Source organism: Cyberlindnera jadinii (assembly GCF_001661405.1).
Source record: "Cyberlindnera jadinii NRRL Y-1542 unplaced genomic scaffold CYBJAscaffold_2, whole genome shotgun sequence".
Classification (NCBI taxonomy): Eukaryota; Fungi; Ascomycota; class Saccharomycetes; order Phaffomycetales; family Wickerhamomycetaceae; genus Williopsis; species Williopsis jadinii.
The window spans coordinates 651,780-672,253 of NW_017963653.1; the positions used below are offsets into that span (position 1 = coordinate 651,780).

General features: G+C 44.4%; 9 protein-coding genes and 1 non-coding gene across 10 annotated transcripts; 5 read left to right on the plus strand and 5 right to left on the minus strand.

The window, feature by feature from the left end:
• Positions 1–167: 167 nt before the first annotated feature.
• CYBJADRAFT_t32 lies at positions 168–240 on the plus strand. The gene has a single exon. It is a non-coding gene; the product is annotated as a tRNA-Thr (tRNA).
• Positions 241–358: 118 nt separating this feature from the next.
• CYBJADRAFT_166136 (uncharacterized protein) lies at positions 359–2,008 on the plus strand. Its single transcript, XM_020214369.1, has one exon. It carries the CDS (start codon positions 463–465, stop codon positions 1,753–1,755), a length of 1,293 nt encoding a protein of 430 aa, XP_020072442.1. The 5' UTR covers positions 359–462; the 3' UTR covers positions 1,756–2,008.
• A 368-nt stretch (positions 2,009–2,376) lies between these two features.
• On the plus strand, positions 2,377–4,374 carry CAC2 (Cac2p). Its single transcript, XM_020214370.1, has one exon. The coding sequence runs from the start codon at positions 2,413–2,415 to the stop codon at positions 3,991–3,993; it is 1,581 nt and encodes a 526-aa protein (XP_020072443.1). The 5' UTR covers positions 2,377–2,412; the 3' UTR covers positions 3,994–4,374.
• Positions 4,040–4,675, minus strand: CYBJADRAFT_171325 (CUE domain-containing protein; the record flags this gene model as incomplete). Its single annotated transcript, XM_020216205.1, has 1 exon — positions 4,040–4,675. The coding sequence occupies one exon, from the start codon at positions 4,673–4,675 to the stop codon at positions 4,040–4,042; it is 636 nt and encodes a 211-aa protein (XP_020072444.1).
• A 160-nt stretch (positions 4,676–4,835) lies between these two features.
• SAP30 (Sap30p) lies at positions 4,836–5,492 on the minus strand (the record flags this gene model as incomplete). Its single annotated transcript, XM_020213277.1, has 1 exon — positions 4,836–5,492. One exon carries the CDS (start codon positions 5,490–5,492, stop codon positions 5,034–5,036), a length of 459 nt encoding a protein of 152 aa, XP_020072445.1. The 3' UTR covers positions 4,836–5,033.
• Positions 5,493–6,093: 601 nt separating this feature from the next.
• On the minus strand, positions 6,094–9,510 carry CYR1 (adenylate cyclase; the record flags this gene model as incomplete). The annotated part of the gene is made up of 1 exon (XM_020212165.1): positions 6,094–9,510. A coding segment is annotated over one exon (3,417 nt), but the record flags the coding sequence as incomplete, so codon positions are not given.
• Positions 9,511–10,700: 1,190 nt separating this feature from the next.
• Positions 10,701–12,338, minus strand: ARG7 (glutamate N-acetyltransferase). Its single transcript, XM_020213278.1, has one exon. The coding sequence runs from the start codon at positions 12,092–12,094 to the stop codon at positions 10,793–10,795; it is 1,302 nt and encodes a 433-aa protein (XP_020072447.1). The 5' UTR covers positions 12,095–12,338; the 3' UTR covers positions 10,701–10,792.
• Positions 12,339–12,400: 62 nt separating this feature from the next.
• Positions 12,401–13,876, plus strand: CYBJADRAFT_166140 (uncharacterized protein). The gene has a single exon (XM_020214371.1). It carries the CDS (start codon positions 12,554–12,556, stop codon positions 13,679–13,681), a length of 1,128 nt encoding a protein of 375 aa, XP_020072448.1. The 5' UTR covers positions 12,401–12,553; the 3' UTR covers positions 13,682–13,876.
• Positions 13,877–13,958: 82 nt separating this feature from the next.
• Positions 13,959–16,417, plus strand: RCO1 (Rco1p). Its single transcript, XM_020214372.1, has one exon. It carries the CDS (start codon positions 14,236–14,238, stop codon positions 16,342–16,344), a length of 2,109 nt encoding a protein of 702 aa, XP_020072449.1. The 5' UTR covers positions 13,959–14,235; the 3' UTR covers positions 16,345–16,417.
• A 23-nt stretch (positions 16,418–16,440) lies between these two features.
• Positions 16,441–20,298, minus strand: PDS5 (sister chromatid cohesion factor PDS5; the record flags this gene model as incomplete). Its single annotated transcript, XM_020213562.1, has 2 exons — positions 16,441–20,139; positions 20,200–20,298. The coding sequence occupies 2 exons, from the start codon at positions 20,296–20,298 to the stop codon at positions 16,441–16,443; spliced, it is 3,798 nt and encodes a 1,265-aa protein (XP_020072450.1).
• Between the last annotated feature and the right edge of the window lie 176 nt (positions 20,299–20,474).

Below are 20,474 nucleotides of genomic sequence, written 5' to 3' on the forward strand. Positions count from 1 at the left end.
AGGAGAAGGATTGCAGTTGCCTTGATCTCTATTTATGATGAGTGTAAACAATGAAAAGTCATCTCTAAGAAGAAGTCCCCATAATGTAAGCGAACTAATTATGACAATTATAATTATTTTCTTCTGGACAAACGTGATGTTCACTGAAAACTCAAAAAACAAGAGAAGCTTCTATGGCCAAGTTGGTAAGGCGCTACACTAGTAATGTAGCGATCCTCAGTTCGACTCTGAGTGGAAGCACTCTTATTTTTTTGTGCCTTAGGCTGTGGTTATGAGCGCGAGCATGTGGAAGAAATATTAAGGTGGTGAGCTCATAGAGTCAAAGATACCAATATCAGTCTGTTTGAATTGCAGGTACAACGAATTGCTAAGCAGTTATCAGCTATCATTTGTGTTATTCTTACACGCTAGTGTCGTGTTCCTTCATTGCTACTAACAAACTGTCATAATCTCAAACATACGATGGGCTTTTCTGACGGTCACAGTGTTCAAGACCATAATGGGCCGTTGAAGAAGAAGCAAAGGAAGAGTCAAAACACACAGGGGGCGAACGGTGAAAACCCAATAACGTTCTGGGATCTGTTCAGAAGAGAGATCTCACCATCTGTGGATAAAATAACCGAGATACATGTCTACGACTTTGACAATACCCTGTTTAGATCACCTTTACCGAATCCGGCACTCTTCACCTACAAGGCCATTGGTGCGCTATCCGATGGCACAACCATGTTGGACCTTGGCTGGTGGCAAGACCCAGTACCTTTTGACAAGATTGCTGAGACATCAGCAGATGGGAGCAGGCATTGGAATAGCTACTGGAACGACGATATTCTCCCGCTGCTGGAGCTTTCGCACAAGAACGAACAGGTGCTGACCATAATTATGACTGGGAGAAAGAAGCACCTGTTCCGGGACATCATGAGTGAAATGTTGCAGTCAAAGGGGATCACTGCAGATGCTGTTGTGCTGAAAGAGGGTAAATTCGTCAACACGATCAGCTACAAGACCCAGGTATTAGTCGACATGCTGGAACGCTACACCAACGTCAAGCTTGTTAAGATCTTTGAAGATCGTGAGAACCAAATGAAAGGATTCCAGAAGTTCTTGAATGAATACATCGATGCAGTGAATCCAGAAATGGTTTATTCTATCATTCCAGTTTATGCCTTGAAATGTTTCTTATCTCCTCAGGATGAGATTGAAGTTGTCACCAATGAGATTACCAAGTATAATAACAAAGTCTCCAACATGAGATCAAAGGCACACAGCAAGAAGTATGCGAGCCTGGCCTTGAGGAAGAGTTTCGTGTTCGTCTCGTACTACCTGAGCGAATTGGAAAGGGCTGTAGTGTTAAGAGACATACAGCAGGAGCTACCCGATGTGTTCACTAAAGAGGTCATGGACACTTATAGATTCGAACTAGAACACATACCACTGACAAGAGGGATGATGGCCCGAAAGACTTATATGTCTCTTTCAAAGTCTCACAAAGAGTTGCAATGGAATCTGACACATGTTGGACTTGGAGATGGGATCATCAGCTTCAAAGTCGCACCTTGTACCGACGACGTGATCAAAACACTTTTAACGCCTGCTCTATTACCGGCTTGCACGTCGTCAACGAGCAACACAGTCCCCGAAGACTACTCTGCGATATCAGACTGGATAGATATTCAAGCTAAAGGTCTTAAAGTCAACACAACTCTGACGCAGCTTGTCAAGTTCAACATCACTTCAGATGGGAAAAAGATTTGAAATAACTAGACTACAGATAAAGCATGATAATCCAAAGGGATGAAAGTCATCGACAACGACAAAGAAACTTGTATGTAGTTGTAACACATGTTGGGATACACCGGCCAGTGCTTTTGGGTTGAGATCAAAAATACACATAAGGCACTAAGAATATCCAGCCCCAGTTGTCATATAGATCCAATTGAGACAAAACATCAATATCTGCACAAGATCGGCACCACAGGGACGTAGTATTCAATCCGTCACGAGTGGGATTTGACTAAATGTGCAAGACTATATAGCTTTCTATATACACACAGTGGTTCTGTCAGGCTTAAAAGCTACTGCTTACGCCCTTGGTAAGAACAAGTGTTCAAGACAACCTCTGTTACCTTTGAAAGTTCTTGAGGACGCAACAGTCCGCTTCAACGCCGAGGGAACCAACCATTCACTGTGAAGAAGCAGGAAATGGTTTACAAAAGAAAGGAGAAGTAGGAATTGGAAGAATTTTCCTTTATACCGGTGATGAGGCTGCATTACCCTACCGTCACACTGACGAAGAGAGCACAGAACGCGAAACTTCAACTGACGCGTCGATGCAAACAAAGCTTTTCGTGTTTGTGTTTACGAGTATTTGTTCATCACTGTTGGTTCATCAGTTAAACTGAGCTGTAAACAATGGATGTGTCTATTCTGTCTGTCCATTGGCATGAAGGAAAGCAGCCCGTGTACAGCGTTGACTTTCAGCCCTCCACGTCGGGCACTACCGAGACGTCCAAGAGGCTGGCGACTGGAGGTGGTGACAATAATGTTAGGATCTGGCGGTTAGTGGAGGTTGTTAAAGACAACGGTGAGGTTGAGACGAGTGTCGAGTATCTCTCGACTCTGGCTAAACACACTCAAGCCGTTAATGCTGTGAGATTCAACCCCAATGGAGAGCTGCTGGCCACTGCAGGAGACGATGGCAGTGTAATGGTATGGCAAAGAAGCGACACGCTGATCAAGGAGTTTGGACAAGAGGATGACGATAGACAGGAATCATGGACTACAACGTTGGTGTGCCGCTCTAATAACTCTGAGATATACGACATAGCATGGTCTCCGGACTCTAAGTACATCCTGACAGGCTCAACGGATAATGTCTCGAGGATATTCGATGCAAAGACAGGACAACAAGTAACGCAATTGTCAGACCACAGCCATTATGTCCAAGGAGTTGCCTGGGATCCCCTGAACAAGTACATTGCGCTCCAGAGTGCTGACCGTTCGGTCAGTGTCTACGAGCTGAAGGACTCGAAAGATTCAAGGTCTTTGACCCCATGTCTAGTTCAAAAGAGCTCGAGAGCCGAAATCGGCACCAGAGCACGGGAAACATCGACACAGCTGGGATCTTCTCCTTTAAAGTCATCCACTGGTATCTCCAGTCCTGCTTCTCAAGCCCCACCTCAAAGAACTACGTTATTGTATCATCCTGAGGGTCTCCGCTCATTCTTTAGAAGATTGACATTTTCTCCAGATGGAAGTTTACTATTGACACCCGCTGGTATCTCCAAGACGTTTGACTCTGATGAAGAATACCTGAACACTGTGTACTTCTACACGAGGAAAGGGCTCAACAAGCCTCCAATAGCACACTTGCCAGGCATGAAGAAACCTGCGTTGATTGTATCGTTTTCACCGATCTTCTACAAATTGGATGAATCTGAGAAAGAGAACTGTTCATTACACTTACCTTATAAGATGGTGTTTGCTGTTGCCACCGTTGACTCGATCTATATCTTTGACACCCAACATTTAGAGATGCTAGGATCGGTTTCCAGTATTCATTACAGTACGCTGACTGATCTTACGTGGAACGCAGACGGCCAATCGCTGATCGTTAGCTCTACAGATGGATTTTGTACAAAGCTCAAGTTCAACACGGGAATATTCGGTGAAGTGTTGACAGTCCCATTCCAATCGTTAATCTCTGGAGATTATACACACTGTGCAAATTCAACAAAGAAGAGAACGTCACCAAAGAACACGGAATCTTGTAAGAGAAGCAGGATTGAAGATACCCCTACAAAGCCTGTAAAACAAGCTGAATCGAATCTCTTGGATACTAGTGCACCACCGTTTATCATTGGCATGTTGAAGAAGACCACGAAGGAGGAACAGAAAGCCGATAAAAACGAGCAAGTGATACATACTCCACCTGTGAAACAGAAGAAGAGGGTAGCCCCAACGTTAATAACACCCTCCAACACTTCTAAATAAGAACTACACCAAAAAACATATATATAATGGACAAAGAAGGAATGTATCATTCAGTCAACACGCTTAAATCCTGTTCATTGGACAGCTGTGCCTGTAATCGCTTTCTAGCCTTCAAGATCATCTCAGCCTTCTTCTCCTGTAGTGTCTTAGCCCTCACATCTGGTGAGTCTGACCATTGGGCCTTGACGGTCTTCTTCTCAACGCTGCTTGAGTCAGAAGAGCTCATCTCGTCAACATTGTACTTCTTCAACAAGTTTTCTGACTTGATATTGTCCACCTTGTTTCTTCTGTCACCATTTGCCTCGTGTGTATCGTTTCTAGTGGCGCCACTAGACGCAGAACGCTGTGTATACCCTGGTGGATAGGGCAATGTTCCCTCACTCAGCACACGCTCCACGGTCTCCTGCACAGACCCAGTTCGTTGCAGGTCATACTGGATCTGCTCCACAGACAGATGAGGTGCGATGCTCTGTACCACCTCAACCATATCAGTGGTGACGGCACGACGTATCGGATGTGCATCGTGGTTGGCTCTTCCAGTGGCATCTGTATCGCCAGAGGCAACGTCAAGCTGATCAAGAGGTGAAATCACCTCCGACTCTTCAGAGTTAACGAACCATCTTAGAAAGACGAACGCAACAACAAGTGTCACCACAAATGTTATCGTGGTGTTATCAGCCATGGTGTAAGATCTCTTTCTCTCCCGCTGGCTGTGCCCGTGTGGTTTGTTTTCCCGTTGGTAGAACTGTTCTGTTGGGAATTTTGGAGCCATCTTAGTCGATTTGCCCGTTTTCGCTGGCGCGCGGTTGTTCGCTGTGGGTTTTTCGTACGCTGTGCGCACGCGCGGGAAGCCAGTTCCTATGGGAGGTTACAACGGGCGATAACAGGCTTATGAGTGCTACAAAATGAGCATTCGCTGTGTAGGAATACACTGTAGGTGAGTGTAGCTGTTGAGATTGTTAACTACAACGAGTCAGCGAGATGACTGGGCGTGAGAAAGTGTTGTCGTCTTCAAAATGTGAGTGCTATAGATGAATCCCTCAGGGACTCTTGAAATTCAACTTGAATGCCTTATCCTGGTTATTTGCCTTGTAGAGGAAGTTGGTGATGATCTCGCTCTCCTTCACGGGCTGTGACACGAAGTGCTTCTTGACGGCAGCAGCGAGCGTTGGCTTGGTGACTCTGTTTTTATGTTTATAACTCCACGTATTCTTCCCCGTCTCTGACTCAAGCATGTACCCGTTCATCGTGAGCGCATCTTCAAGGGGTAGGTGGTAAAGGTCCTTATACTCTCTCAGCGTCTTGATGGGCAGAGTTTCGAAGTCCATTGGGTCCAAAGGTGGTCTATCGTTGGGTCCATTGGAGTGAATATGTCTCGCTAGGAGCTCTGCCTGTGCAGCCTGTGCAGCTGCGTTTCTTGCCTTTGTAGAAGCCCTGGAATTAGAGGGCTTGGATTCACTCTCCGATACTGAAGGGTCTCTGTTTACCTTTGGAGGCATCGTTATGCTGGTGAAACTGATCGATGTGCAGTTGTTGGCGTTTAAGTGGTGATATTGTTACCGCCTTTTCCTGTTTGTATATAAGGCGTTGTTGAAACACCCGTACACCAGCGTACCCCCACACATCAACGGTTCATTTTACACAGTTGTTATAGAACTTTCCAGCCAATGATGTAATTCTACAAGGTGAAAAGTGTAGTTGTGATTGTTCGGATAAATATGTATTAATATTCTTGAAGCGTATATACGTTTCCATTTTTTTTAGCAGGGCTCATTCTGCTCCAGCTTGGTGTTTCGTTATGGCCTTGATTTTGCCATACTTCTGGTAACAACGACTAACATCTTCCACGATTGCAAAGATATCACGCTCAGCACTAAACAGACCAACAGTTTGATCACGCAATGCCAGCATTGCAATGGTGTGTTCGAGTCTGGAGATCATAACTTCGAAGAGTTGCTTCTCAGTATGTTCTGATCTCTTCAGATTGGCAACTTCCAACGTCAACCCAGAGAGTTGGGACATTGTTCTATCTAACCTAGATACAATGTCTTTCAACTTGTGGATATCTTGAGATGTCAGATCTGGTTGACGTTGGAATTGATATCTGGATGCCAGCCCCTTCGGAAAGATCAACGATATGGTCTCCTCTGTTTCAAGACCCTTCAGTTGAACTTTTCCATAGAGTTCTAGTCTCCATCCAATTGTCTTCAAGATACGGAATTGACTCTCCAAGATCTCTGGGTCCTCAAGATCTGCAAATGCGACTTCGATATTGACACCTTCTTGTACCTTGTTGTAAGCGGCCTCAATCTTCTTAAAGTGCTCCACACAATCGGACGTTAGAGTGATCTCACCACCGTCTGCCACCGCAGAGACTCTTGCAGTTCTGTTCACCATAGGACCGAAATAGTCCATTCTTCTAGTAATGATATCAGGCTCACACACTGGTGTACCCCAGTGAATACCCATACGGACAGACAGCCCCCTGTAAATAGTATTACCATCGTCATCCTTGATCTCACAACCTTCTTCACTCTGTAATATTTCTGCTGGCCAGTCCTCTTGTAAGAGTTGATTTTGAACGTTGAAACACCAGATCATCGCAGACGTCACTGTAGGGAAGGAGACCATGAACGCATCACCTTCCGTTTTAACCTCATAACCACCAACGATATGCAATTGACGACGCATGATATCGTTATGTGATCTGATAGCAGATCTCATGGCTAACGGATAGTTCTCCCACAGTAGGGTAGAGTTCTTAATATCCGTGAAAACCATAGCTAACTCGCCTGATGGTGGTTCAATCTCAGGTCTTAATCTTCTCAAATTGGAGTCTTGGACCAGTTGTCTTGAAACTGGACCACTCTTCTTCTTGGCCTTCTTCGTGGAAACAACTATAGCAGAAACTTTCGTAGAGCAACCATATGATATGGCGTAATCCCTGAGTCTCTCTGCAGTGACCATTGGATTGTCAGATTCCCTCACAATATCACCAATTGTTTTAACTGGTAAATAGTCATACAACTCTTTAGATGCAATCACAAGAACGTCGTCGTTGATTGTGCACTCGGAAGAATCAGGCCCTGTATGAACGTGTGGTAAAAGATCGATAAACCCGGCTGCTCTGGAGACCTGTGAGATACCATCTACCCTATCATTGCTGGAGACAAACCCACCAGAAGTTCTAATTCTGTCAAACTCTGCAGGTATTGAAGGTTGGTGAAGAACACTCAACCAGCTGTACGATCCATCCGGTTTGGCAATCATCACCATAGTATCACCAATATTTGCACAGTAAGCCTTTCCTTCTTTGAGATACACAACTGTTGCAGTAGAGCCTGTCAATCCATCCTCAGAGTTAAGGTTCGCATTATTAATGACACCGTTTAGTTGAAGGAACGCACTTCTCATAGCTGTAGGGACGTCAAGCTTCTTAAGCTCATTTTCGAACAACTTGTGGAAACTATCCTTAATCAGATAAGAAATTTTACCAGAGTACAACCCATCGAACAAGCAAATCAGTGTACCACCGTTGATATTTTGGAATACAGAGTCTCTCGTGGTGATATGCTTATTGATCTTATCTGAAATACCATAAGACATGTGATCCAAGGTTGTTGGAGTTACACGTACTCTGAAATCCATACTATCATCGGGAATCACCTGCATAGTGATGGTCAGATCCATTAAACCAAGTAACTTGAGCTTTGGCATTTCCAAATCCTCTGTAATCTCCATTTTCTTGTTTCCAGACAAGTTCAAGTATCGCAAGTTGGTATTATTCTTCCAATTCCATTCGTATTTCGAGTTTGATGTATTGTACTTCAAGTCATTGGAGCCGATATCCACCACTTCCAGATCCGCAAGCTTCGATAGCCCAGCAGGTAAAGTACGGAATCTATTGGAATTCAAGTGTAGTACTCTCAAAAGTCTCAACTCGTCAAAGTCATCAGGAAGTGTCGATAACGAATTTCCCGCAAGATAAAGCTCCTGAATCAGATGGAGTGTGCTGAACACGCCTTGTGGAATATCTATCAACTTGTTGTAAGACAAATCCAAAGTTTTAAGGTCGGTCAACTGCTTTAAAACGTCAAAGCATGATTCATCGAGTTGGTTATCAGCTGCCCAAATGTGGAGGGCCTTGTTGTGTGCAGCCTCAGGCAGCTCTGAAATCAGGTTCGAAGAAAGGTTGATACTCTCCACGAATGAAAAATCAGGTATAAGCTTCAAGTTGTTGTCGTGGAGGTCCAAGACCTTTAGTTTAGTCAAGGATGACATATCTGGTAGTTGTTCAAGATTGTTGCTGTACAGCGATAGTTCCCTCAGGCTCGTGAGGTTCGATATATCAGGGAGCTGACGGAGAGCGTTATGACTGAGCTCCAGCTTTTCCAGCTTCGTGTGGTTGAGAATAGTAGTTGGAAATGCAGTTAGCTTAGCCTTTGATAAGTTCAATGAGATCAAATTCGGCGACTCGATACTCAATTGAGTAATTGGGTTGGCCTGTAGGTCCAAGGCTCTCAAACTTCGTAAGGGATCGGATATATTCGAAATGTTGTTGTTTGACAAATAAAGATTCTCAACATTTGACCCTGGTAAACGAATAGAAAAGATATCATTGTGTCTCAGGTTCAAAGCTCTTAGATTTGTGAGTCTGATCTCGACTTTGGTCAAATAGTTCGACGAGATGTTGATCTTCTTTATTGATTTCAAGTTGTTAATTGACTCTGGAAGAGTACGTAGTTTGTTATAAGATAGATCCAATTGCAAAAGGTTGGTCAGCTTATTCACAGACTCTGGGTACTCCTCAAACTCGTTGGAACTCAAATCCAAGATCTTTAAACTCTCCGGTAGATCTGGTAGGTAGCTAAGCTTGTTACAGCTCATATTCAATATAGACAGGTTCTTGAGAAATGAGATGTTCTCCGGTATGCTTGTGATGAAGTTTCTCTCCAAGTCCAGGGACACCAATTCTCTAGCATACACCACATTCTGAGGGAAATATTTCGCTCTAATGTTGACCATTCTCAACGAGCTCAGCTGGGAATTTGACATTTGGAAAAAGTCCAATGGTAAAGTAATATCACCGTTATTTGAAACGTCCAAGCTTTGGACTTTCGACGAATAGCACAAGGCTGGGATCTTTTGCAAGTCTTTGCTCTTCAAATTAACGTGCACCAGGTCTCTGCCTATGGCTTCTTCCTCTGTTGGTGTCAGTTGTTTCAAAACGTCATGATGAAGGATGAATTTGAATAGATAGGTCAAATCAAACCTTCCAATCTCCTCCATCTTGTCCGCCTCTGTATAACCCGAAAGCAATAACAAGTTCGTCTGGATCTTCACGGGTCTCTGATACGACTCCAGCTTCTTCGTGACCTTACCAACCCTCAAACTCAACTTGTAGTCACCAACGAGCTGGTATCTTCCCTTTAAGAATCGTATAATCTCCTCCGCTGTTTCGTCGTACGGTCTCTTCAAAGTGGATGCAAAGTCGTCATCCTCGGCGTGCACTCTGATATGATACAGCTTATTGTGGTGAGCTTTCCCCATTCCCTTTAAGGGAGCCTTATGGCTAGTTTTGGCAACAACGTACTCGTCCTCATCTCCATGACTAACTTGAGTTGGTTTATCTGGTTTGACGTCCCAACTCTCTGGAGCTGCCCACCCATCTTTTGCCGGCGATTTCCTCTCAGGTATATCAGAAGGGTCGATGTGTCCAACAATATCAGTCACATCAAGATCATGGATGTTCATTGTAACTACTGATTCTGCAACACTATCCTTGTTTAGCGAAACACCGCCGCTGAGCTTGCTTGACACTGACGAGCCTACGACGCTAACCCGGTGCGGCGGTTGCGCTCCCAGAGACTTCGAAGTGGTTAGACCATTCGAACGTATAGGCTCCTCGAAGATGGTGCTGTTATCCATGCTGTACAGCTCCGTGTGATCCTGAGACTTGGACTTGGACAAAGGGTCCCTTGGAATCGACTGCAGCGGTTGAGACGCCGACCTTATTGACGATTTCTCACTGATATCCTCGCTGATTCTTTTCTTCTCTTCCCTGATGGAGGTGATGAACTTGCCAAAGATGCTCTTCTTGTGCTTGGGCTTCACCGGGTGCTTGAACGGAGGTTGAGGGAACTGCTGGCCCATTTGATGGAACCCCTTGTACGACTTGGATATGCCACTAGGGCTTGTCACGCTTTCCAGCCTGCTTCCATCGCTGGACCCCAGCGACTGGGACCGGGAATCGCCACTAGACCGTCTCTTATTCTCCGCCAGCGACACCTTCCGTGACGTTAGAGGCGAAACGTCTCCTTCTGACCCTGTGGAATTCTTATCCCTTGCGGGATGTATGCTGTAATCACTATCAAACCCAGGCATGAGAACTAAAGCACCCCCTGTTTTACGCTGTGGCTCTTTCTCTCTGGTCGTCCTGTTTACTACTCCCCTTTCTGACGATGATAGCGTCGGTTATTCAACCCTGTCACGTACAATTGGTATGGTGTTTCCTGCCCAGCTCCAGTGAGATGTTGATTTCCTCCCTCCACGGGCTGAGGTTCCTTTTCGAGGTTTGGCGGACTCGCAGGCAGGTGATTGAATTTTTTCTGCTGGCCCGTGGGCAGGCGGGCGGTGGGTGTCCTCCTGCGTGGACGCTGGTGCGCAGCCTGGCATTACCTGGGACTCCATCTACAGTTCAGCCAATGTTGAGATCTTTATTGAATACAATCGCATTCTAAGAATGTGTCGTGTGTGATGTGTGATGTGCGTACTGTGTACACTCAGCTACGGTAGTCACTCAACTACGGTAGTCACCGTTGATTGTGATGTACTCGTGGGATAAATCACAGGTCCAGAACGTTGTCTCTGCACCACCACCGGTTCCCAAGTCAACAGAGATCTCGAGATCTTCGAACTGTAAGATCTGCGAAGCTCTCTCTTCATCAACCACCTCAGGCTCCCCGTTGACCAAGAGTTTGAGCTCTGCGGAGCCGTCTGCTGGCACGAAAGAGACGTTGGTCTTTGAGGTGTTCACCTCGACATCGGAATAGCCAATGGCACAGAGGATTCTACCCCAGTTGGCATCCTTGCCGTACAGCGCAGTCTTCACCAGTGGCGAGTTTGCAATGGTCTTACCAACCTGATGAGCATCTTCATAGGAAAGGGCGTCTTTAATTTTGATTGTGACGAACTTCGTAGCACCTTCACCGTCACGAACAACCAGCTGTGCCAAAGTCTGAGCAAACTGAGTAATCTCGTCACGGATCAACTCATATGATTCACCAGAGGACTCGGTGATTGCCGGGCCACCAGCTGCGCCGTTGGCCAATGCTGCAATGGTATCATTGGTAGACATATCACCATCCACAGAGATCGAGTTAAATGAACGGTTCACCGCATACGACAAGATTGACTGTAAAGCCTTTGGTTCAATTGGAGCGTCGGTAACGAAAAATCCCAACAGTGTGGCCATGTTTGGACAGATCATACCTGCACCTTTGGAGAGGCCTGCGATTCTATACGTATGGTTGTTTAAGGAGATCTCCTTGGAAACAAGCTTTGGGAATGTGTCAGTGGTCATGATACCCTTGGCACACGTCAACCAGTGTTCATGGTCGGAGCCCAACGACTCCTTGAACAACTTTGGAATCGCACCGAGAATCTTGTCCATTGACAGCTGTTGTCCAATGACACCAGTGGACATGCAAAGCGTCGACATCTTATCAGAGGCAGAAGAGCCTGTGACGAGCTGGTCAACCGCTTGGACAATCTCCTTAGCATTGGCCAGTCCTTTAGTGCCTGTGACTGCATTGGCACAGCCAGAGTTTATGACAATCGCCTGAACCTTGTCGGTCTGCTCCAATACGAGCTTAGACAGCTGGACAGGAGCAGCCTTGAACTTGTTCGTTGTAAACACAGCAGCAGCAGACGCAGGCTTCTCAGAGATAATGAGCGACAAGTCCAATTGCGAGTTCTTCTTCACGCCAGAGGAGACGGCGCCGACTTTATACCCCTTTGGATACGAGCCTTGCTTAGGAACATAGGCTGCGTACTTGTTACAAGCAGAAGCTGTTGTGGACAGGAATCTTCTACCAGTCATCTTTCTGTCAATTGAGCCTGCTGTGTCCAGTGAAGAGCGCTAAAGGGAAGCTCCTTCTGCCTGGTGGACTTTTTCTTTTCTGGGCTCCCACCACCACCTCCGTCCCAAGGGGAAACTCCAGCCCAGCGCTGCACTGAGTCATGAAAACTAGGCTGCCCCAGAAAGATACAGCCACTGCTAAATTTTCAACTGAAGCGCATCCCACTGATCGAAACTAGGGCCAATTGGCTAAGATTTAATATACAAAGACATAGCCTCAAGAAGAAGTCGATGTAGTAATAATTCTATGTATATAAACCACGCCATTGGCAATTGTTCGAGTGCCCATGGGCCCTTTGATTTTTGCTAGCAGCGAATTTTGTTGGCCTTGGTTTGCTTCGACGACGAGGGAAAAAATCTTCAGAGCCTCTCTTTTCCCTCACACGAACAGCACTGTCCAGCCCATCAGTTTAAAGTACGATGTCCACCAAAGAAGTTGCTAAGCCAGACTACTCAATCAACAACTCTGACGTTGTTGAGAAGTACAGAACCGCCGGTTCGATTTCCAACAAGGCTCTGTCCCACGTCAAGTCCCTTGCTGTGGAGGGCGCAAAGGTGTTCGACCTGTGTCAAGCCGGTGATGAGTTCTTGGAGGAGGAGGTCTCCAAGATCTACAACTCCAAGAAGAACAAGGTTGAGAGTAAAGGTATTGCGTTCCCAACCTCTGTCTCTCCAAACGCCATTGCCGACCATCTTTCCCCAATCTCTGCTGATGACGAAGCCGCCAACTTGACCTTGAAGAACGGCGATGTCGTCAAGATCCGTCTCGGTGCCCAAATTGATGGCTTTGCTTCCATCGTGTCAGACACAATTGTTGTTGGCTCGTCTAAGTCTGCTCCAGTGACTGGTAAGAATGCTGACTTGTTGACTGCTGCCTACAAGGCCTCTGAGGCTGCTTTGAGAGTGATCAAGCCAGGTAACAAGAACACCGACGTTACCAAGATCGTCGACAAGGTTGCTGCTGCATACGGAGTCAAGCCATTGGAAGGTATGCTCTCCCATAACCAAGAGCGTAACGTGCTCACCGGACCAAACGAGATCATTATAAATCCTTCAGATGACCAGAAGTCGCAGGTTTCCCCATTCGAGTTCGAAGTTGGCCAAGTGTTCGGTCTCGACATCTTGATGACTGCTGGTGAAGGTAAGGTCAAGCCATCTCAGATCAGAACCACCATCTACAAGTTGACCGGTAACTCGTACCAGTTGAAGCTCAGATCTTCGCACCTGGTGTTGAACGAGATCAAGAGAAAGGCATCCCAATTCCCATTCTCCATCAAGAACTTGGACGACCCAACAAAGGGTAAGACAGGTTTGAAAGAGAACTGCACCCACGGCACCATGATTGCATACGACATGTACCAGGACAAGGATGGTGAAAACATCGCCCAAGTCTACGTCACCGTCGCCATCACCAAGAACGGTCTCGTCAAGTTCACCTCCGCTGACTTCGACCAGGAGGTGGTCAAGTCTGACGTTGAGCTGTCCGATGAGTTGAAGCAACTCATCTCATCGTCTTTGAAGGTCAAGAAGGCTAAGAAGGAGAACTAATCTACATGTGCTAGGGCTTTATTCGTTTGTTTGCCCTCTTCTACTTGAACTCCTCGCCGTAGTCCCTAACTGCTTATATAACAGAGCTTCTTCCTTTCACGCCAATCATTCGGTGCTTTTAGTTGAGCATCTCACCTTGGTGAAGGAAAGCTCTTCAGCCCAGAAGCCTCCCCTGGCACTCAGTAAAAATTTGTCCTCCTACTACAACAATCACACAAAAAAGCTGAAAACCCGAAAAAAATAGGCTGAAAACCACAAAACCGCGTTGAGAACAACATTGTTATTCCTTTGCAAGAGAGGACGTTGGTTTTCGGCTGTTTGAAGTTGTTGAACTCTTGCGCAATTGAGCTCGCTGAACTGCTCTGAAGGCCGTGCTTGTGTGAAGAGACTGTGTTAGTGAATTGCCCTTTGGCTGTGTCTGTGTGTTGTGTGCTTTCTCTCTCTTTGGGTGTGTGTTTTTCGTTGTTGGTTTGGCTGCTTTGATACCACTTGTCGTTAGTTGTTGATTTTGAAGAGACTTGTCATCTCGGTCACCAGTTGTGCCCTCTGTCACGATGGTGTCATCTCATATTGCTCAGAGCGTTTCAGACGACTCGTCTGTTACACCTTGTTCCTCGAATACGACGTCGAGAAGAAGTTCGAGACCAACATCTCCTTCTGTTGTGCTCATGAAGGAGCCGAAGGAACCAAGGGAATCAAGGAAAAGGCACTCGTCCAGGCTGGTGGATGCTGAACGGAGAAAACAGGAGGCTAAGCTAGAGGAGGAGGAACGGAAACAACAGCAGAAGAAGAGGAAACTGCAGAAAGACAAGGAACTTGTTTTGAAGAAGAATAAGAACCTCCCTCCTGTAGATCTCGACACCGCGGACGTTGACATGCTCTCCACGTTCCCAGCAGGTGTCTCCAAGAAGCCTTCCAAACTGGTCACAATTGACAAAAGAGGTAAGCTGACCTTCATCGAGCCTGAAAATGACGAACCTTTGATGAGCGTTACAGGACTGCCTTTGGCTGCTCCGCCAAACTCCAAGATTAAAAAAGAGGCCCTCTGGCCAAGGAAGAAGGCTAAGAAATCGAAGGCATCGACGCCGATCACTGGGGAGGAAGACTCTGAATCATCCTCAGTGACTCCGCTATCACAGGATGACTACTTGGGAGCCTTGCAAAATCAGTTGAAGACAAAGATTAACGAAAGGCTACAGAAACCCAGTCATATTCGCTCTTCTTCTAAGCCTGTGGATAAGAATGGTGCCGATATATACGGCCGCAAGTTTAGGAGCTTAAGATCGAAAGAGTCTTCAAATGACACCATCGAGAAAACTCCTCAAAGAAAAAGGCACGCACATTCTCCAATCACGGGCAAGAATACCCAACAGAAGAGAAAGATCAAGAACTCATCTCCAAAGAAGAGCCGTGAAAATCCGTTTGGTTATAATAACCCTATGCAACTTGCTGGTTCTAAGAGAGAGAACGCATTCGACGTTTTAGACCCTACAAAGGACAACGAGGACTTTTGCTCCTCTTGTGGTGAACCTGGGATATTTCTCTGTTGTGAGGGCTGTCCTAAATCTTTCCATTTTGCATGTTGTTATCCTCCGTTTGACGAATCGAATCTTCCAGAAGGTGAATGGTTATGCACCGAATGCAATACGAAGAAGAACCCTCCAAAACCTCATAAACAGGGGCTGTTTGCGAAATTGTTGGACCAACTGGAAAGAAGAAATCCAACACAATTTAGATTACCAAGAAGAATCAGGGAAAGATTCGAAGGGGTTGTGACGGGTCACTACGGTGAGTACGAAACAACAGATTACAAACCTTATAGACCTGCAAAGATTGGATCTTTTGAGCAGACGAATCCTGAATTACATTACGATAAGGACGGTAACGTCTTGGTCTGTGTGAAATGTGGACTCACGGGTATTTCTCCAGACAAAACCATGGGTGACGTTGATAAACCTATCATCAATTGTGAATATTGCCCTTCGACATGGCATCTGGATTGCTTAGATCCACCTCTATCCACCGTAAAGCAACTTGGAACGAAATGGAAATGCCCCAATCATGCTGATCATCTAATGCCAGAGTCTAACAAGAATCGCCGCTTGAAGAAACCAAATATCATCGACGTTGACCAAGTCCATGGATTTAAGAATGATGGTAACATCGAAATTCTACTCGAGAAAAGTGATGACGAGGATGGAATCTTTCATCATATACCAACTCCACCTTTCTTTGAAAACGAAGACGTCCCCCATGGAATATCAGCCACTCCTAATAAGACACAGTTGAAGCTTTGGAGGGATGAATTTGCTGTACATAGGGTTCCTGAACGTGGTGTCGTTTTAGATTTTTTGGGCAAAGTACAAGCCAATAAAACGCTTGAAATACAGCAGATGATAACTCATAACCTGAAGATCAATAAGGAAAATAATGATCTATTGAAGAAGTTGGTTACATCAGATAAGTACGAAAAGAAAGAAAAGGCCACTATAAAATCACTTGTGCAACTAAAAGAGGGAGAATTGCAAGACCTTGCGAAAATTGCTACCAAGGAATTGGCCTCTAATAGCCTATCTGAATTTGAAGTTGAAGAACTTTTAGAGATCAAGAGGCTTATAGCATTAAAGGGTAAAGGGAAGTTATTGGAGTTTTTAAAGAGTTGATATATTTATTACTACAAGAAAAAAAACACGAGGGTGAACGATAAATAACCAATATGCATTTTACATCATCATTAAAGCAATTGTAGTAATAATTTGTTAGTCATCGGTATCTTCTTCCTCGTCATCATCTTCTCCCTCGCCTTCTTCATACGGTTTCACCTGGTTCACATAGCTTATACGTCCAACACGTAAACTCTTTCTCAATGGTTCCTTTACAGTCTTTCCATCGGTTTCTGAAAGATCATCGTTCTCATCAGCATCATCATAATCGTTATATGACTTCTTGCGTTTGTATGTTTTTTGCTTTGACTTTACAGTTCTTACCTTCTTTGTTCCATGGCCTGACTCTGAAGATGCCGTGCTTCTGATTCTCTTTTGGTTAGATATGGACGCAACACGTTGTCTGACAATAGCCTTCATTCTTTGAGCAACATTGTGAGAGATAAAACTGGTTGAAACAATATCCTGACCTTCTTCGACGTCCTTCATTGGCTTGAACAACTCTGATGAAAGTAAGATTTTGCCAGGATACGTTTGAAGAGTCCAGCCTTTACAATCTTGCAGTTCTTTGATTGCCATCAAGGTCAAGTCAGCAACTTTATAGATATGAGAAGCAGCATCAACATTATTCTCGAGTTGCTCATCTGTAAAGGAGATATCTCTGTATTGCTTGACCCTGGCAGCTAGGTAGTATATCAAAGACACATTCTTCTCATTGGCAACAGTGTCGAGGAAGAAAGTAATGTACTCCAAGGCAAATGTGTACGCCTTTACAATATGATCATCCTCATCCTCATCCTCATCTGGCGTTGTGTCCATATATTCTATGAATTCTGCATGATGTGCAATTGAATAGATCAGACCTGTAATACTTTTTTCAAAAACAATGTCGTTGAATGAAGTGTGATGTCTTCTACTATATGTTGATCTAATCCAAGTCTTAGTTTCTTCCTTCAAGCTCTTATTGGGCTCGAATGCACTGAAAAAGACGGTTGGTAAGAACTTGAGTGAAATCTCCTCCTTCTTAAGGGAATCTGTGATGGTGCGGATATATTTCGAACGAATTCTTTCATTTTCATCCTGGATCAAAAGGATAACCCGTTCAATCATCATTGAATCCATCAACCTGTTGTACCTTGGAATCCTTGCTAATTGAAGTAGATTCAATCCTGCAGCAAGCCTTAATCTTGTCTGGTAGAACTTTGGAGTCGGATAAGTAGATGATTTTGAATTGACAATCTCACCACCATTACCAATCAATGACACAAGAAGTTTCAGAACGTTTCCTGCGATAGATTTGATGTTCTCTTCGGTTTCAGTTTTCGACTTGTCTAAAGATATGAGTCTATTTGTGAAAATTTCCAGTGCCAAAAGCTTCAAGTATAGGTTGACATGTTTGCCCGCTTCCAAGTCCGAGTCCTCAACCCAAGATGGGTCACTTGGTCTGCCCTTAGACTTATTCTTCAAAAGAATATCCTTTATTAATAAGGACGTCATATCATTGGCTTTCTCCTCTGGAATATCGGGATCTGTCAAGAACAACTCAGCAATGGATGCCAACTTTGATGCCAACTGCTTGTCTTTTGCATCAAGAGGGTATACATTCTCAAACAACGTATAATCAAATACGTCCTTCTTAGTTGATAGGGAAATAATTTTCACTGAGTACCGTGCTTCCAATGGAGATCCCTTCTGGGCGAATTCCATGAGCTTGCGGAAGAAAGCTTTGTCGTCATTGTCTAAGGCATCTTGAAGTTTGAAATAAATGTGATACAAGGCCCTCAGAGTATTCACTTGAAGTGGTTCAGTTCCAGGTTTGGAATTTTTCACCTCCAACACCAATTTCTCTACCTGATTTTGGAAGGCATCTGGTGTGATTACAGATATATCATTGATCAATTGCTGTGCAACTGTGGCAAACTTCTCATAAGCACTGAACTTCAATAATGGTGCAATGTTGGACTTGTTGAAAAAGACCAAACTTGATCTCAATATCAAAGTCTTGAACGTATTGAGAATATCTTGAGTAGGAAATTTGCTCTCTGTCTTGATACTGTTGATGATCTTTGAATCACCTAATCTCTGAAAAAGCTCCTTACTAGAGTTCATGATGGAAGCATAATCTGAGTCATGAGAGATACAGATTTTAGTGAGATAGTAAAGTCTTCTGTTGTTGATTACAATGAATCTCTCCAGTGATTCACGGGGATTGAACTTATCACTGAGACCCACTGCAAGCCAATCAATTGTTTTATCAATTTTCGACTCTAGAGCCTTATCCCTTATTGGTGATTCTCCATTGTTAGCTTCTGCAAACTCAATGAACTTTGCAAGCACGTTTGATAGTTGTTGCTGCCTCTTATTAAATGCAATAAATGCACTTCTTGCTCGGTCATCAAGATCACCAACAACATTTAACACTCTTTCGATTCTTGTACTGTCGTCGAGCTCTTGTGGTAAGATACTTCCTAGAAGAGTTGTATCAACAAGATAATTGATGTTCTTATTATTGATGTAGAACAGGTTCAAGATCTGAGAAGGAATCTGCTTCACAATGGTTTGTGTTTCATTAAGCTCATCACTGCTGTTGAAAAGGTCTGCGTATGAGTTTTGATACAATGAGCCAAGTATCTTGATTGATTCCTCGCTAATTTCGCCATGTTTCTCTCTCGCTAGCTTAATCAAGCTGTTCAATATTGTCTTACTGTTGACCTTTCTGACTAAAACATCAGCAGGTACTTTTGAAAGGCCTTTAATGGTTGCAAGTCTTACACGTTCGTCAGTATCGATTAAGGTCTTAGACAACCCATTAGAGACCTCTGTTAGAATATCTGCCCTTTCACTCAATATGGCAGAAGCCTCCTCAGCCCATGTGATACGAACCAAGGGAGATATATCCAGTGTCTTCTTCATCCAGTTGTTCCATGTCTCTTTGTGAACCTGTACAAAGTTGATACGAGCTTGAGAAGCCAATATCTTGCCAATGGCTTCAGTTGCAAGTGCGCGATACTTCTCATTATCCGCATTGAGCTCATCATCCATCAGACCCATCAAAGAACCCAAGATCTCAGGAACATTCTTCCAAATCTGAACAACCAGGTTGTGCAACTTTGTCAGCTTTTTGTAATCAATCTCAGGCCCTTCATCCACACTTTCATATATGGTCTCAGAGAAGAACTTTGTCAGTTGTCTGGTCAGTCTGTCTGGGTTTGCATTACAAATGTTGAGTGTAAAGTTGAAAGTTTGGGCAGCGGAAGACGTCAAGCTTGAAGTGACAGCACCTGCGTTCTTAGAAGCTGTTAAAAACTTGTTCAAGATGAGCTTCAACACGGGGGTCGTGATCTGATCCCACTCAGAGAATATATCAATCATAATGTCAGAAATTATAGGTTCCAATTTTTTGTTAAAAGTGTTCGACTGGTCATAAAACAGCTCGAATATTGATTCAATGAGAGAAGGGCCATCCTCGAGATCAGTGGTGAGGATAATGCTTCTCACCTCCGCTACTCTGGTAATCAAGTACACTTGCTGAGTATAGTAACCGTTTTCAGGATTGGCCAACTTCTTGAACATCTTGATGAATAACTTAAAGATGTCTTTGAGCTCAGTATCCGTGTAAGGGGCAACTGGTGCATAGATCCTTAGGATATCAGAGATGCAGCAAGCAACGAGCGACTGAACTCCGTTGTCCTTGTGATGAAGCAACTTCTTATTCACTAGATCATCTTTGATCTTATCCAAAGACTTGACATTGAACCTATCCTGGTCGACCTTGGAAAGTTCAGTAGAAAGAGTCTTATATCTGTGTTAGTCAAAATGAAAGATAACAAGCACCACATGAATCCTTCTACATACATCTAATCTCTCTAACAACTCCTTCAAGGAAATGGTGTCCTTTGGAGAGCTAATGATACTCTTGTTGAATTTCAACTTCGCACTGCTGCTCGTTGTCATTGGATCCTTCGTGTATGTCGTTTCTCAAACAGTATCGCAAGACAACTCAAGGAATTCTGATGTTGTTTTCATGTGTTTTTTGCCTCTTTGCTCCGGACGCGTCATACACTTTCGCGTCGCACCGTTTTCGCGTCGTGAGTAGCCAATAGTGCCTATATGAAGTTATAGGCAAGATA

Excerpts from the sequence above, each read along its gene's own strand:
- CYBJADRAFT_166140 (XM_020214371.1), top strand. The coding sequence starts at position 12,554 with ATGTCCACCAAAGAAGTTGCTAAGCCAGACTACTCAATCAACAACTCT.
- ARG7 (XM_020213278.1), bottom strand. The coding sequence starts at position 12,094 with ATGACTGGTAGAAGATTCCTGTCCACAACAGCTTCTGCTTGTAACAAG.
- CAC2 (XM_020214370.1), top strand. The coding sequence starts at position 2,413 with ATGGATGTGTCTATTCTGTCTGTCCATTGGCATGAAGGAAAGCAGCCC.
- CYBJADRAFT_166136 (XM_020214369.1), top strand. The coding sequence starts at position 463 with ATGGGCTTTTCTGACGGTCACAGTGTTCAAGACCATAATGGGCCGTTG.
- RCO1 (XM_020214372.1), top strand. The coding sequence starts at position 14,236 with ATGGTGTCATCTCATATTGCTCAGAGCGTTTCAGACGACTCGTCTGTT.